Source organism: Patagioenas fasciata, chromosome 18 (genome assembly GCF_037038585.1).
Source record: "Patagioenas fasciata isolate bPatFas1 chromosome 18, bPatFas1.hap1, whole genome shotgun sequence".
Taxonomy (NCBI): Eukaryota; Metazoa; Chordata; class Aves; order Columbiformes; family Columbidae; genus Patagioenas; species Patagioenas fasciata.
Window position 1 is genome coordinate 3676122 of NC_092537.1, and position 12984 is coordinate 3689105.

The 12984-nt window shown below is 48.7% G+C and overlaps 1 protein-coding gene across 2 annotated transcripts in view; it reads right to left on the reverse strand.

The window, feature by feature from the left end:
- The window catches only part of RHBDL3 (rhomboid like 3), a 52827-nt gene extending 45487 nt beyond the window's left edge, over positions 1–7340 (reverse strand). Inside the window, exons 1-2 of one of the 2 annotated variants that reach the window (XM_065852133.1) lie at positions 7221–7340; positions 3752–3775 (exon numbers count right to left, since the gene is read on the reverse strand). In XM_065852133.1, the coding sequence (XP_065708205.1) occupies positions 3752–3775; positions 7221–7340 (144 nt within the window). The remainder of the gene's footprint in view (positions 1–3751; positions 3776–7220) is intronic. The other variant, XM_071816789.1, reaches the window with a different exon arrangement.
- Positions 7341–12984: the final 5644 nt, after the last annotated feature.

Consider the following 12984-nt stretch of genomic DNA (forward strand, 5'->3'; position numbering starts at 1 on the left):
GATTTCTGAAGCAGCTGTAACAAAAACACAGCCTGGATTGACAAGCAATAGGATCAAGGTGCTGAGCTAGTAAGGGGGGGTCTTTTTGGAGAGTTTTATGTGTGTCTATTTAAAACAAGTTTGTTGTCATGACTACAAACCAGGGTACGGGTGAGAAGAAGTGAGAACTCTGAGATGAGGGCTGATAATGTTAATTCACCCTTGAAATCTCAACAGCTATGGGGATGGGGAAACAGAGATGAGAGGAGCTTTTAGCATCTAGCAAAGCTAAAAGTCACCTTCAGAAGGCAGGTCTGTCAACAAACATCATCCTCCTAGACAGCCTCTTTCACCAGCACAGCCAAGGGCTGGATAATACTAATTAGCTGCAGTCATCTCTAAAGCAGGGGCACTGGGGACATGGAGGCAAAGAAGGGCAACCAAGGCCCTAGAAAGGACAAAGCAAAGCAGGAACAGCCCCTCCAGAGACTCATCTGCAGACTCACTGTCTGACCATAAGACAACTTGGGTTCAACAAGGATAGGGAGATGTTCTCATGTCTGTGTGCAAGGCAATTAACGAGGGATCTTACTAGCACAGTGAAGTGTGTAACTCTCAGGACCTACTCCTGGGATTGTCGCATTTTTGACTTTATGAGAAGATTAACAAAAAAACCCCTTTCTTTTGGCCAGTGAAGAACAAATGAAGAAAACCCCAAGTGATTGCGGAGGGCTGGAAAAAGGCAATGCCTCGCTCTGCTCAGAGCTTGGATGCCACACAGAGAGCACGGAGTGTTCAGTGGCGGCGCAGGCTCTGCAGAAGGCAGCAGATGCAGAGCTAATGTGTGTGTGGGTGGAGGGTGTTTATGAGCACAATAAATAAATGTATGAATCCCTATAAAAGTTCCCATATAAAAGTGAGTTAGAGCTGCCCGAGGGCCAGGGTCTCGTAATAAAAACCGCATCTCGTAAGCGCAGTATGAAGCAGCAGCTGTACTGTAGCTGCAGCACTGAACGTGTCTGCCTGCTCCCAAAGTCTTGGGTGAAGTGCTGACCACACTAAATGCAGGAGGAATCTTGGTACTCACTTCAGTGTACTCTGGATTTTGTCCTGGGAAGGGCTTCTTCGATCCTTAAAGCCTACCAAGCAGATCTAGATCTGCTTTTTTGCCAAATTTCAGTTCTTCTACTTCCTAAAAATAAGCAACCTGCAACTGGCTGGAGATACTGGCTTGAGTCACTGGCAGTTCTCAGTGTGAATGATTAGAGCTGGATCAAATAAAATTAAATTCCTCCGGAAAGCATTGTCTGTCACTCCTCTTCCTCAAAATAAACAAGGAAAAAAGCACTGCTTTATAGCTGAGCAGCAATTTTCATCAGAAGTTTTGAATTTTTAATTTAAGATGTTGGGGAAGTCATAAAAAAACCAAACCCATTTATTTTGTATGCCTAAAAAGAAACCTACTTCTTTGTCAGTAAACCTAAATGAAAGTATTTTTTAAATTACCTCCCCACAGGAAAAAAAAATAAAAGCATTAATAATAATTTATTTCCCTCCCCAAAGGCAAGGCGGGGAAGTGCTGACCCTCCCTACCCAGTTTGCTGCCATAGTCCATCACTCCAGAAACAAGAGACTTGCAGACTCCCAGTCTGTGAATTCCCAACTGCTCCAACACTTTCTCCAGAGCCTCTTCTTGCTCTGCTGCTCTCCTGGGATGGTGAGTGCAGAGACCCACATGTCTCAGCTGAGAGGGTGGCTATCAAACTGCAGTTGCAGCCCATGCGCCACAGAGGCACAGGGGACGTGAATCTTTGTCCACCCTTTTCCACTCTAAGTACCCACAAGGCCAGGTCATATCTCCCAGGGAGAGCTGCAACTGTTCTGAACTTAAACACACAGGCTTTCTCTAGTTATTAAGACTGTCCTCATGTTTCACATGGTTGCCAATCAGAGCTAAACACAACGCTCCCTTCTCCTACCAGCACAGAGCCGCTGGGAATAGCAACCTTGTTCCATGACAAACAGCATCTTGCAATTCACTGCAGGGCTAATTGCATCACATGGCTGATATAACGCTCGAGGAAGACGTCAGCTCCTCGGCTTCGCCCACAGGCAACAAGGACGTTATTGATTTATTCAGGACTTACAACTAGTTGTCACAGGTCACATTCTTTTTGATAGTAAAGCCCTACAGACAAGGCTTGAATTTCAGCTGCAGCCCTAATTGAAACATAGCTAATTATTGAAGGTCTGCTTTTACAATCCATTCCCTTGTTACTGGGGTAATGTTCTGTAAATCCAACAGTCAAACTTTCCCCTCCCTTAAAAAGAAAAAAAGAAGGAAAAAAACCACCATCTACTATTCAAGCGAGTCCAGTGGGAAATTACAGATTCCTCTCATTGAGCCCAAGGTAGCTACCAGCCAAGAGCCCCATCCCACAAGGACTCAATGACTTCAAAGGATGCTTGTAGAATCAGGCACCAAATTAAGGCCAACATTTGAGACGGGAGAGAATTCAAAGTGGCTGAAACCAACATTCAGCCCAGATCACAAGTAATTTATCTTGCACCCACCTTTTGAGAGGCAGCATACCCTACGAGCACCAGCAAATGCAAGTACACCACACAATTTAGGTGTGATCAACAATTAGAGTAATCTAATTCCCAACTGCCAGCTTGTTTGATTGTACAACAACAAATGTACTGCGGCCCAGGCACATGGATTGACACTCAGTCATGGCTAAGCAGGTATAAAGGAACACTCATCAGAACAGGCAACCTGTTAGTAGTTGAATGATAACGGGACCCCCATGGTACCAAGGACATCCTTTCCCAGAGACTGCACCACAGCTTTTGGCTTTGCAGTTCAGCCAGAAGCAGAAGCAAGATTATCGCCTCATAAAGCAGGGACAAAATCCCACCTGAACTTTAGTATCACCAGGACGATGCCAGCATCCCAGTAAGCTCCCTTACAGAAGGTGACATTTACATGCACACACAGCAGCACAAAAGTTTATGACATCAAGAGACTGCTAGAGTTCAGAAGCAAGTCAACCCTAGGAAAATCCTTCAGTTTATAGCTGCTTCACATTTCAACCTGGCAGATGGAAGGAATACCACAAAGCAAACATGTCAGTTAAAGCAGCTAAAAGCATAATTTACAAACTAGAATCCACAACCCAAATTCTCAGTAGCTATAACTTAGAGCTCTGCAGAGCTGTGCTGACTTCAGCCAGCTACAGATCTGACCAAGGCATTTACCTGATAAAACCACAGTATTTGGTACAGAAGCAGATACTTTGCTAATTCTGTGCGAGTTTAAATCAGCAGGTCCTCCCCGGGAGGATGTAACCCTGCAGAAGTCAGTTGAGCAGCTGGGGAGCCATTTCAAAGAATACAGCACTGGTTTTACAGGTCCTAGTTCACCTGCCTCACAGAGCAGAAGATCCTTTAATCCACAAAGCAAGGACAGTGCAACTGGCAGCAAACAGAGCACCTGCTGCAGCACCTTGGCTCAGCCCCTGTCCTGGGAGGGATGGCCAGGCTGGGCCCACTTCTGTCCCTGGCTGCTCTGAAGAGGAATTGAGAGAAAGGCCCAAAGCAGTAGGAATAATTGTGACTTGCATGCCGGCATCCTGCAAATTGGGAGCACAGAGCACATTAGTCCTAGGCTGTATTTTAAATGAAAGGAAAAGCATAGTACAGAGGAAATTAATTGGAGGTTAGACTCTTTGCTCACAAGACAGAGACAATATATCAGTTGTTCACATACCTGATCAAATAGGACTTTCCAGTGCTGAGAGGCAATGCATAAGGGAAGAAAAAGAAGAAAAAGAAGGTATAAGAGTAACGACATTAACATACAGTAAACTGTAGAAGTATATTCTAACAGAGAAATAACCAAATGATTTAGTGCCATTTCCAACATCCTTCTTCATCCCAGAATCACCTACCCTTCCGGGGGAGGAGGCAGGGGGAATCTACCAACCACAGGGAGGACAGTTTTCATTTACAAATCCAAATTAGGATGAATTCAGAACATTCATGTGTTAATTCTGTTTTCTCCCGCTTTGTCTACTTGCAGGCAAGCAGGGAATAAAAGGCTTTTTTACTCACAGGGATCAAGAAAGCTTGGTGTGTATTGAGGGGAGGGAGGAGTTAGCAATGGTTTCTCAGATCACTTTCTGAGGTCTTGTGGCCCAACACTGACCCACAGACCACTGTGCCGGGTTCTCAGAACCTTGTCTGCTGCCTCCTCCTAACTCTGGCAGGGTCCTTGATAACCCATCAGTTCTTCAAGCCTCACATGTCCACATCTGAAAAACAGGTAATTCCTCTTGCACAGGTGGAAGGGTGAAAGGCTGGAGAGAGCCCGTTACAAGGATTTGCCCCACAACTTTTGTTCCTGCAGATCTGCCTTAAAAGCTCTGTGTAGGAGGAAGCTTCACTTCAACACAGAGACCATATGAACACAAGTTCTTGTCACTCGGGAACAGAAAAAACAGGTTGGCAACTGGCTCCAGCCTATGATTTGTAGAAAGACCAATATCAAGTCAACTCCCTGCCCCACGGAGCAGAGGAAATTTCTAATGAAGTGTTTCAGTTTCTCATATCTCCTGGATTTAGGGACCAGCTGAGAAGAGAGCAACTTCCATGGGGCAAGAGTGGGGTAACCGCTGGCTTGGCATCTCCAGAAAAAAACTGCACATTTCCAGCTCTCCTATCTGAAGTGCTGTTCAGCACAACACTTTGTTTCTGCCTCATTCATCTTCCCAGAAACATAAAATGTGAAAAATAACAAATATCAGACTCATAGAAGCAAATCTCCACACTGTTATATGCAGAGCTCTGGTGAGAGTCTTATCCAGTCCTGGAGAAACATTTGCTTTCACACTGTAGGCAGATCTAAAGCAGAATTGACTGAAGAGACAGTGGGATTATCAGGCCACTGAACTCCATTTAATAAGTTAAGTTGCTAGCTCCCCTGCTCCTCATGTCTCTGTCCCTTTATAAACTCCCATTTATCATCATAAATCAATCCAGCACTTTGAACAGAACATTCTGGGACTGCCTGAATCCTGGCTTTGTGGAACGCTGCTCCAAGGGCTGCAATGACATCAGAGCTGAGCTGTTATACACTGTCAAGCCTGTGACAGCCAGACCTTCACTACGTAATATTTTTGTGGTTAATAACACATAAAAAACTGACCCTGTGTCAGTGCTTGCTCACCAAGCCAGAGAGCTTACATCAAGCTTTCAAATGTAATAATAACAACAACAGAAAATCAACCCCAGTTAGGTCTCAGGGGGCACGCTCCTAGCACAGAGCAGTACAAATTTTCAGAGATGATGCTCTGTAGCCTGCTTGTTTCAGCAGGAAACCTTGGCCAGGAGAAGGAGAGCATTTACACTGCTTCCTGCTCTTCCGACTTGCAGATGATACATGATACCTCAGGCTTCTGTCACATCGTCTATTGCCAGGTCTCGGTAGCTTCCCATAACCAATGCAACTGCGGGCTCTAGCTCTGTTTTGTTGATTGCAGAAAACAAGGTACCAGAGTCAAATAACAATGCAGATCCCAACGTAAGTAACACTGCGAGCTGGATCAGACCCACACTGTCCTACCTCAAGGTCAAGCAGCAAGTCAGCAGCAGAACTAGGATGACAATCTAGATTTCGCCAAGGAAGTTTCATGGTCTCTCTCCTGTCTCAGAAGCCCAATCCTGCCAGACACTCAGCACCTCAGCATCTCCTGGAAGGACCCCTGGCAGGATTTAATTGCTAATGGCTGCATTTGTGTAGAGGCTGGAGTAACTCCGGGGGACCAATGTGTATCACAACAGGAAATCTTTCTCATAGACCATCCAGACAAGCACAATTTGTCAGGGAAGAAAAGGTCGTAGTCTGAGGCAAGCAAGCACTGGTATTTGGGAACCTGGACTGTGAAACCTCCTGGAGCGCCACCCTTTCCAAGTGAAAGCCACACATGCCCCTGGGTCAGGCACGGGGACTGTCCGGCAGCGTTATAACCGAGGTCAAACTGCATTACACGTTCCCTCCTGACAGTGCAGTGCTCAGGGATACAGCCCGAGGAATGCAGTTCTACCGGGCGACTGCGCTTCCTCAGCTTCCCTCTGGGGGGAAACTCCGACAACAGCCGAATTCTGGAGGATTCAAAAGGAAGAGCTGGGGGATGCGGAGCAGCACTGCCCCTAAGCAACCCTAGGCGGGCTCCTCCAGCAGTGTTATAAAAGTAGACGGAGAAGGGATGTGCCATTGCTGGAGGCTTAATTCACAAGTGTCCCTTTCATGCCGGTTCACGACCCAAGACAGAGCACACTTCAGAAGGACATTTAATATCACTGCTTCATCCTCCCATAGGCAGGAACAGACCTTGCGCTTACCTCTGCAGACTGAGTGCTTTGCACAGCCCTCATCCCAGCAGAGTTTGCTGGGAAGCAGAGCTGTGAGCAAACCTGTGATGCACCAGGAACGCAGGATCTGCTCACGTTCGCTCCCTCCCAAACAGGTGCACAGCGAGCTCCTGCCTCCGGGGCCAGCAGATGCAGAACGACCGCCTCAGCTCTGCAGGCTTTGCTGCTCAGCCTGGCAGGACCAGGCTCAAACACGCAGAACCACTAGTGTCCTTCTAGGCAGTGGCAGAGACTCGGTGCTAAGCTATCCCACCCTCAGGTGCAATCAGAGCTCAGAGGGTGGAGAGAAGCTATCAGCCCTGCCGAGCCGAGGAAAAAACTTCCTCGGCTGTTTGCTTCTCGGGGGCTGGAAGAGGGAACGTGCTCCCGAGAGCGGGAGCATTTCACATCTGTCGCCCCCAGAGTGTCTGGAACTCTGGAAAAGCTCTCTGTCCCCAGGAAGCCCCTCAATCCAAAGCGTCAGTCCCTCTGCAACCTCTGGAGCCGCCTCTGCCCCGCCAGCCGCAGCCTGCTCGGAGCCAGCATCTCCCGGCGGCGCGGCTGCGGGCACCGAGCGGACCGGCAGCCTGCCCGGCTGGGGCGGGGAGGAGAAGGGAGCTGCGGCTCCGGAGAGACACGGCCCGGCGGCCGCCGGAGCCCGCAGGCAGCGAGGGGCGCGCAAAGCGGCGGGGACGGCGGCTTTCCCTCGCCCCAGAGGGTCACCAGCCCCATTCCTCCCCCCAGCCCGGACTTTATCTATAAATAGCTTGAGCTCATTAACCCGGCCCAGGGGAAAGGGAGGAACACACGGAGCAAAGGAAACTTACATCCTCTGCGGCCATAGGTAGGACATCCTCGGAGTCCAGCACCTCGATTTCTTCCGCCTCTGAGCTGGCAGCCACAGCAGGGGAAGAGCTGGCGTGAGGCTCCGGCAGCCTGTCTCCCATGCTTGGAAACGGTCCCCCTCCAACCCCCGCCCCCCCCCCCGCTTCTCCCCAGATCCTTAAAGAAATTAAACCTAGCTGCTGCTTGGCAAACTTTCAAGCGCAGCCGAGAATGCCTTCATGACTCCCGCAGCCGGGAGGGGAGGGAATCCTCCATCCAGGGAACATCCAATTAGCGCGGGCAGCGCTGGCGGGCGGCATCCCGGCGGCCGGCTCCGGCCGGGGCAGGTGACCCCTCCCCGGCCCGGCCAGCTCCCTCCTCCCGCCCCCGCAGCCCCCAGCCCGGGGCACGGCCGGCACCTCCCCCGAGCCATGTCGGCCCGGGAGGAGAGGGCGGCTTGCCCTGCCCTCCCCTTCCCGGTGCGGGGGAGCTGCACGTCCTCGGAGGCTCTGGGAGGCAGAGCCCGGAGCTGCAGCACGGCCGAGGATGCGGGCTGGGCGGCGACGAGGGAGGGTGGGAGCCCCGGGTCGCCCCTGCCCGGGCACCGCCTCCCCCCGGAGCGACCCGCCGAGGTGCGGTCGGTACCGGGCAGCCCATGGGGCAGGTCTCAGCCCGTTCTTCCTGCCCTCATCGAGCCCGCCCGCAGGTACCGGCCGTCGGAGTCCCGCCGCTCTCGGTCTCGCTGAGCAAGTGCGGGCAGGTGGCAAGACCGTGCCGGGGGATGTGGGCTTTCTGTAGCCAACTTCTCCGTCCTGGAGAGTCTCACAATTCAGGGCCAGTGTGGGGTTTTAAATTCTTTACCATAATTATTTGTTCCTGTATGTCAAGATGGGTATCTTAACCATCTGGAGCATGGATTAGGAACTTGAGGAATGCCTTGACTGAAGGCAAAAATCCAACAGTTTTAGCTTCTTCCAATCAAGTACAGAAATAGCAGGTTGGCAAGGGGGAAGGGCAGGCAGAGCCAAGCTGATCCACACGGTGCCACTGTCTCTGCTTCAGCGACAGTCAGAGCCAGACAGAGCCCAGAGTCAGAGCAGAGACGGGCCAGCGCCACAGGCCACGTCTTCTTGATCCAAGAGCTCCAGTACCAGATCAGACAAACCTCAGCCACAAGGACAGAGCCAAAGTAGAAGTCCCCCTTTTCCCCTACAAATTTGTTTTAGAAAAACAACCAATCAGAAGAGGCCAAATAAAACCAGACAGAATACCTCTGGAACAGGAATGGGATCTTCCATCCATCAGTAGCAGAACATGGACCCTCTCTCTCATCCACAGCTGTCATGAACTCCATACTGCATATTATTTTTGATCTGGATCAAATTTCTCCCACACAGTGATGGGAAACCACACAGCCCATGCTCTTAGCCACTGGGTCCTAGCTCCTTAGTTACTAAAAGATTTTTCTGTAGGAAAAGTGCCAAGTTCTTTCCATGTACCCACATGAGCTACAGTCACCAGAGAACAGCAAGCTTCCACATCTCAGAGTCCAGCATGGCTGGCACTAATCTAAGGTCAGGGCCGAGGGTTAAAATATCATCCCACATAGCTGAGCAAGGTCAAGTAAAGGCAATGATCTCTGTCACCTGATCTGATCCCTTGGCAAAACCAGGAGGAGACCTCAGTCCTGCAAATGATCTGTATTTTGGGAACAAATGAAAGAGTTAAGATGATAACCTTATCCTGTAGTACTGACTAGACACCCCATCTTGAACAAACACTAGAAAGGAATTATCTTCTTCAAGGAGTGCTACAGTAAAAAACTTCCCTCCATTGATGCTTCTGAGCCCAGCTGATCACAATCCTAGCCAAAAGGTATTTTTTTAAGAAATATCCCTTCTGGTATTTCGAAGATTTTAGCTAAGTGTTTAAAGCAAGTGCAAGAAGACAAACCAGGACCTTTGGCCATGAAGAACAGAACTGTTCTACTTCAGAATTCAGATGGGAAAATTATAACAAAGTAAAAGGTCTTCAGGGCTCTCCAGTGCAACTGATGAACAACAGGGGTTCTCTCCCCTTGATGAGCAAAACTGTCATCATCAGCTAAACAGAGCAGACCTTCTTCAGGTTTAAAGGTGATTCCTTGAGCACAACATCCACTTCTTGCTCATCTAGAGCCTGTCCAGCCTGCTCCCCAAAGCGTAAGAACAGGCTACCCAATCCAGCACTTTGGAGAAGCACTAACCCACTTTACTCATACGACACCACTCCTGCCAAAATAGGCACTAAACAGCTATTATAAAAACAATCTCCTTTTGATTAAAAAACTAAATCTCATCAAAACTTCAAAACAGATGGATAAAAAAAATATGCTATGCCAACAGAAAGAAACAGCAATCACTTAAAGATGTCTGTAGGAAGGGAAGTGAGTTTTTAAAGAGAGAATAAATGAGCTGAATTTCAGGGGTAACAGGTTCCACACAGTTGGGGATCGCTGTGTCTAAAGCTCTGTATGGCCTCTGATTCCAGATACTAGTGGGAAAATACTAACCATGAAATCTAACATTAATGCAATAGACAACAGGGAGAACCCCCAAAACCTTACTTTAACACCAAACTCCCACTGAACTGGAAAACCAATGCAAAATTATAAGCTCATTTTTTTCTTCTCTGAGGAATGTTTTTCACTGGTGGTAATGATAGGTTTTTTTTCAGGGAAATATCTCTGCACATTGCACATATGAGCTAGTGCTGTGCTATAATTGTCACAGAAAGGAAATTAACAGTATTCTAATGAGGAGTTTTGTTACAGACAAATTATCATCTTCCAAGTCCGTGAGAGCCTCTTAATTTAGACTGTCATTTCTCCCCACTCCATACCCTGGTGACTTTACCTTGGAAAACAGTAATTGCTACAGAAACAAGGGAACTGTGGGTCACCACTGAGCAGATGCAGCCAGAACACAGAAGGGCTTCAGAAGAAACTTAGAAAGAACTTGAGATGATAAACCCCAATTCATTTTCACATTCAGTCATGCAGGCAATCTTTTATATTCCTAATACTGCAAACGAAATGTAGATATACATCCTTCCTGCATTGGAAGTGGCTAAAAAGGTCAGCTCATGAATATGCAGTAAAAAACCCTCAAAGTAGGGACCCAGCCAACATCTGTTCACTAAGCCTCCTGGAGCAAATCAAAACAGTTCGTTCACGGATCCTTTTTCCACCTAAAGTAGCCCCAAAGGGCTTTTACAAAACTGCCCAGGTCTCACAATTGGAACTAAATGGAGCAACTTACCCAGCTGGCCAGCCCTGGAAGGAAACTTGTGGAGCAAGATGCAGTATTTTGGAGCAGAAGCCAATAAAACCTGTTCAAACACAACCCTAGCAAGAAGTTTGATACCATGTACCAAGTTAGGACTAGATCAGACCAATCAGATTAGCCCCTTCAGACTCATGAAAATGGCAAAATATTTCTCAGGACCACAGATGCTGTGAGATTGGGGTTTAAACTGTATCCGAAAGGTAACAGTGGCAAAGGGCTCTTTTACTATCAGTGATACTTGTTCACTTTTTAGGATCAATATGAATTAGATGATATGTGCTGTCTTTTGGTTTCTCCCTGATTCATGGATATTTTCCCTTCTAAAGAGAAGGAATAGTGGCAAAAAATAAGGTCTGATCTCTTCTCTGATTTCTAACCTGTGTTGAAAGACTGTGCTCTTGACCCTCCCTATTCCCCATGTTGTACTTAGAACTTTGTCAAGTCCAGCATTGAAAACGTACACTCTAATCTTTCCACCTGCTGCTCTCTTCTGCCCCAGTAGCTGTTATTAGTTGCAGCTGGTTCTAATTGTCTTTTTGGTTATCGCTGGAGAAATAATGAAATTTGATATTAACTCTTTTTTTGGGTGATTGTCTTAAGAGGGAGCTCTCCTATCAAGTCAATGATATGGTATTCAAGATGTGTCTCTGCTCCTTTTTAACTGTCACTTGATGGGATCACAGCACACATTGGTAGGTTCATTCCCAGTCACAAGAACTGTTTGAATTTGAGAACAATTAGTAACTCAAGGTTAAGTTCTGACATAAAATCAAATAATGCTTACAATGAATCACGAACTGACAAGCCTTGAGACAGGAGGTCAAAGCTGAGGGGTGAAGGATGCGTCTCCAAGGAAGACGAACCAAGATCTTTGTCCTCTCAGCGATTTTCCACTATGGCCAGGCGGTTCCCACATCAGACTGGACACAAGAAGAGATGGAGTCTGGTTTTGGAAAATAGAATGAAAGAAGTTGTCAGGAAACTGACCAGATCAGAGAAAAGAAACAAATCACTGTTGGGTGTGAGGGAGCAGAGAGCTGACTGGGCTGCTGCTCCTTCTCACCAACCAGCACCCAACAGCCAGAGCTCAACTTTTGGACTTTCTTCATGTGAAAAGCAGAATACTTTCCCTCGCTGTGCCTATAACCCTCACAGGATCCCGGAGGTCCCGGCCATGATACAGTGCACTCTGAGGTGAAGCAGCTACAGGGGCTTCCCAGAGAACACCGCCCCCCTGCCCAGAGTTCCAGGAGTTGGATAACAGGATTTATCTTTCCAGGTTTCAATCTAAGCAAATTCCACTCCCTAAGCCAATGGAGAGGCCCTTTTGCAGCAGTATGTAGGGATCGATTCTGTCCCTCACCGTCTCGCTGGCAGCCCAGGGGCAGGGACGTTCCTCTTCCCGCCCGAGCCGCCTCAGCGCTGCCGCTTCCACAGGCGTTTACCTCAGGGAGCCCCCCGCGGCTCTCCCCAGCCGGCCTGCCTGGGCTGGGGGAGCTGAGGGAGCCGTTTCACATGGCAAACCCGATGACCCCAGCGCTGCCCACAGCGATGCCCATTGCGCTGTCCACAGAGGTGCCCACAGCGGCCCCCAGCGGGTCCCTCCGCCCCTGTCCCGCCGCGGAGCCGCTGTCCCGTCAGCCCGGCGGCAGCGCGCCCCCTGCCGGCCGCTCCCCGCGCCGGCCCCTCAGCCCGCGCCCGCGGGTCCCCCCGACCCGGTGCGACTCCGTGTGCCCATAGAACCGCGTTTCTTCCGAGGTCCCTTGGGGGACACGCTTTATGCGTGTTTAATTAACGTGAAAATACTCACCGCTTCTACCCACCGATCCCGAAGAACAGCGGGCGGGTGATGTGCAGCAGGTCTGGAGCAGCACACCACGTATCGTGTCATTAACATCACACTAAAGAGATTTCTGTGAGGGGGTACGTATGGATGGTGAGTGGGAATCATTACAGAAACATTCCAGGCAGCGCTGCAGGGCCATCAGTCTCCCAAAAGGCCCTTTAGCATCAGTACATGGGCAGTCTGAGATAAATTTGTGAGAAATGAAGTCCTGAAATATCCTTTCAGAAAGTGTGTGGGGAGAGTGGGAGATTAATCGGCTAGATTAAGATCTACTAAATTAGAATTTCCGATTAAGAAAACAAAGGAAAAAGTCTCAAGGTATGTGCACATGTAGTTGTCCCTGCTTGCTTTGATGTTAAAAGGTCAGCAGGCCCAGAGGAACAGTCAGGGGTCCCTGCAGATTTCCACTATCACCGTGTTCTTCCTTCTGATTCCTTATCCCAATCTGGTCTCCCTCTACCAAGGCAGGTATGTTGTACCTAAACAGAAGAAAACACAACCACAAAACAAGCGGTCTCTGAGCTCTGGAGAACACATCCTGCACTTTCCAGTTGCCACGTGTCGCTGCTACATGGCACCACGAGCCCATGAGAA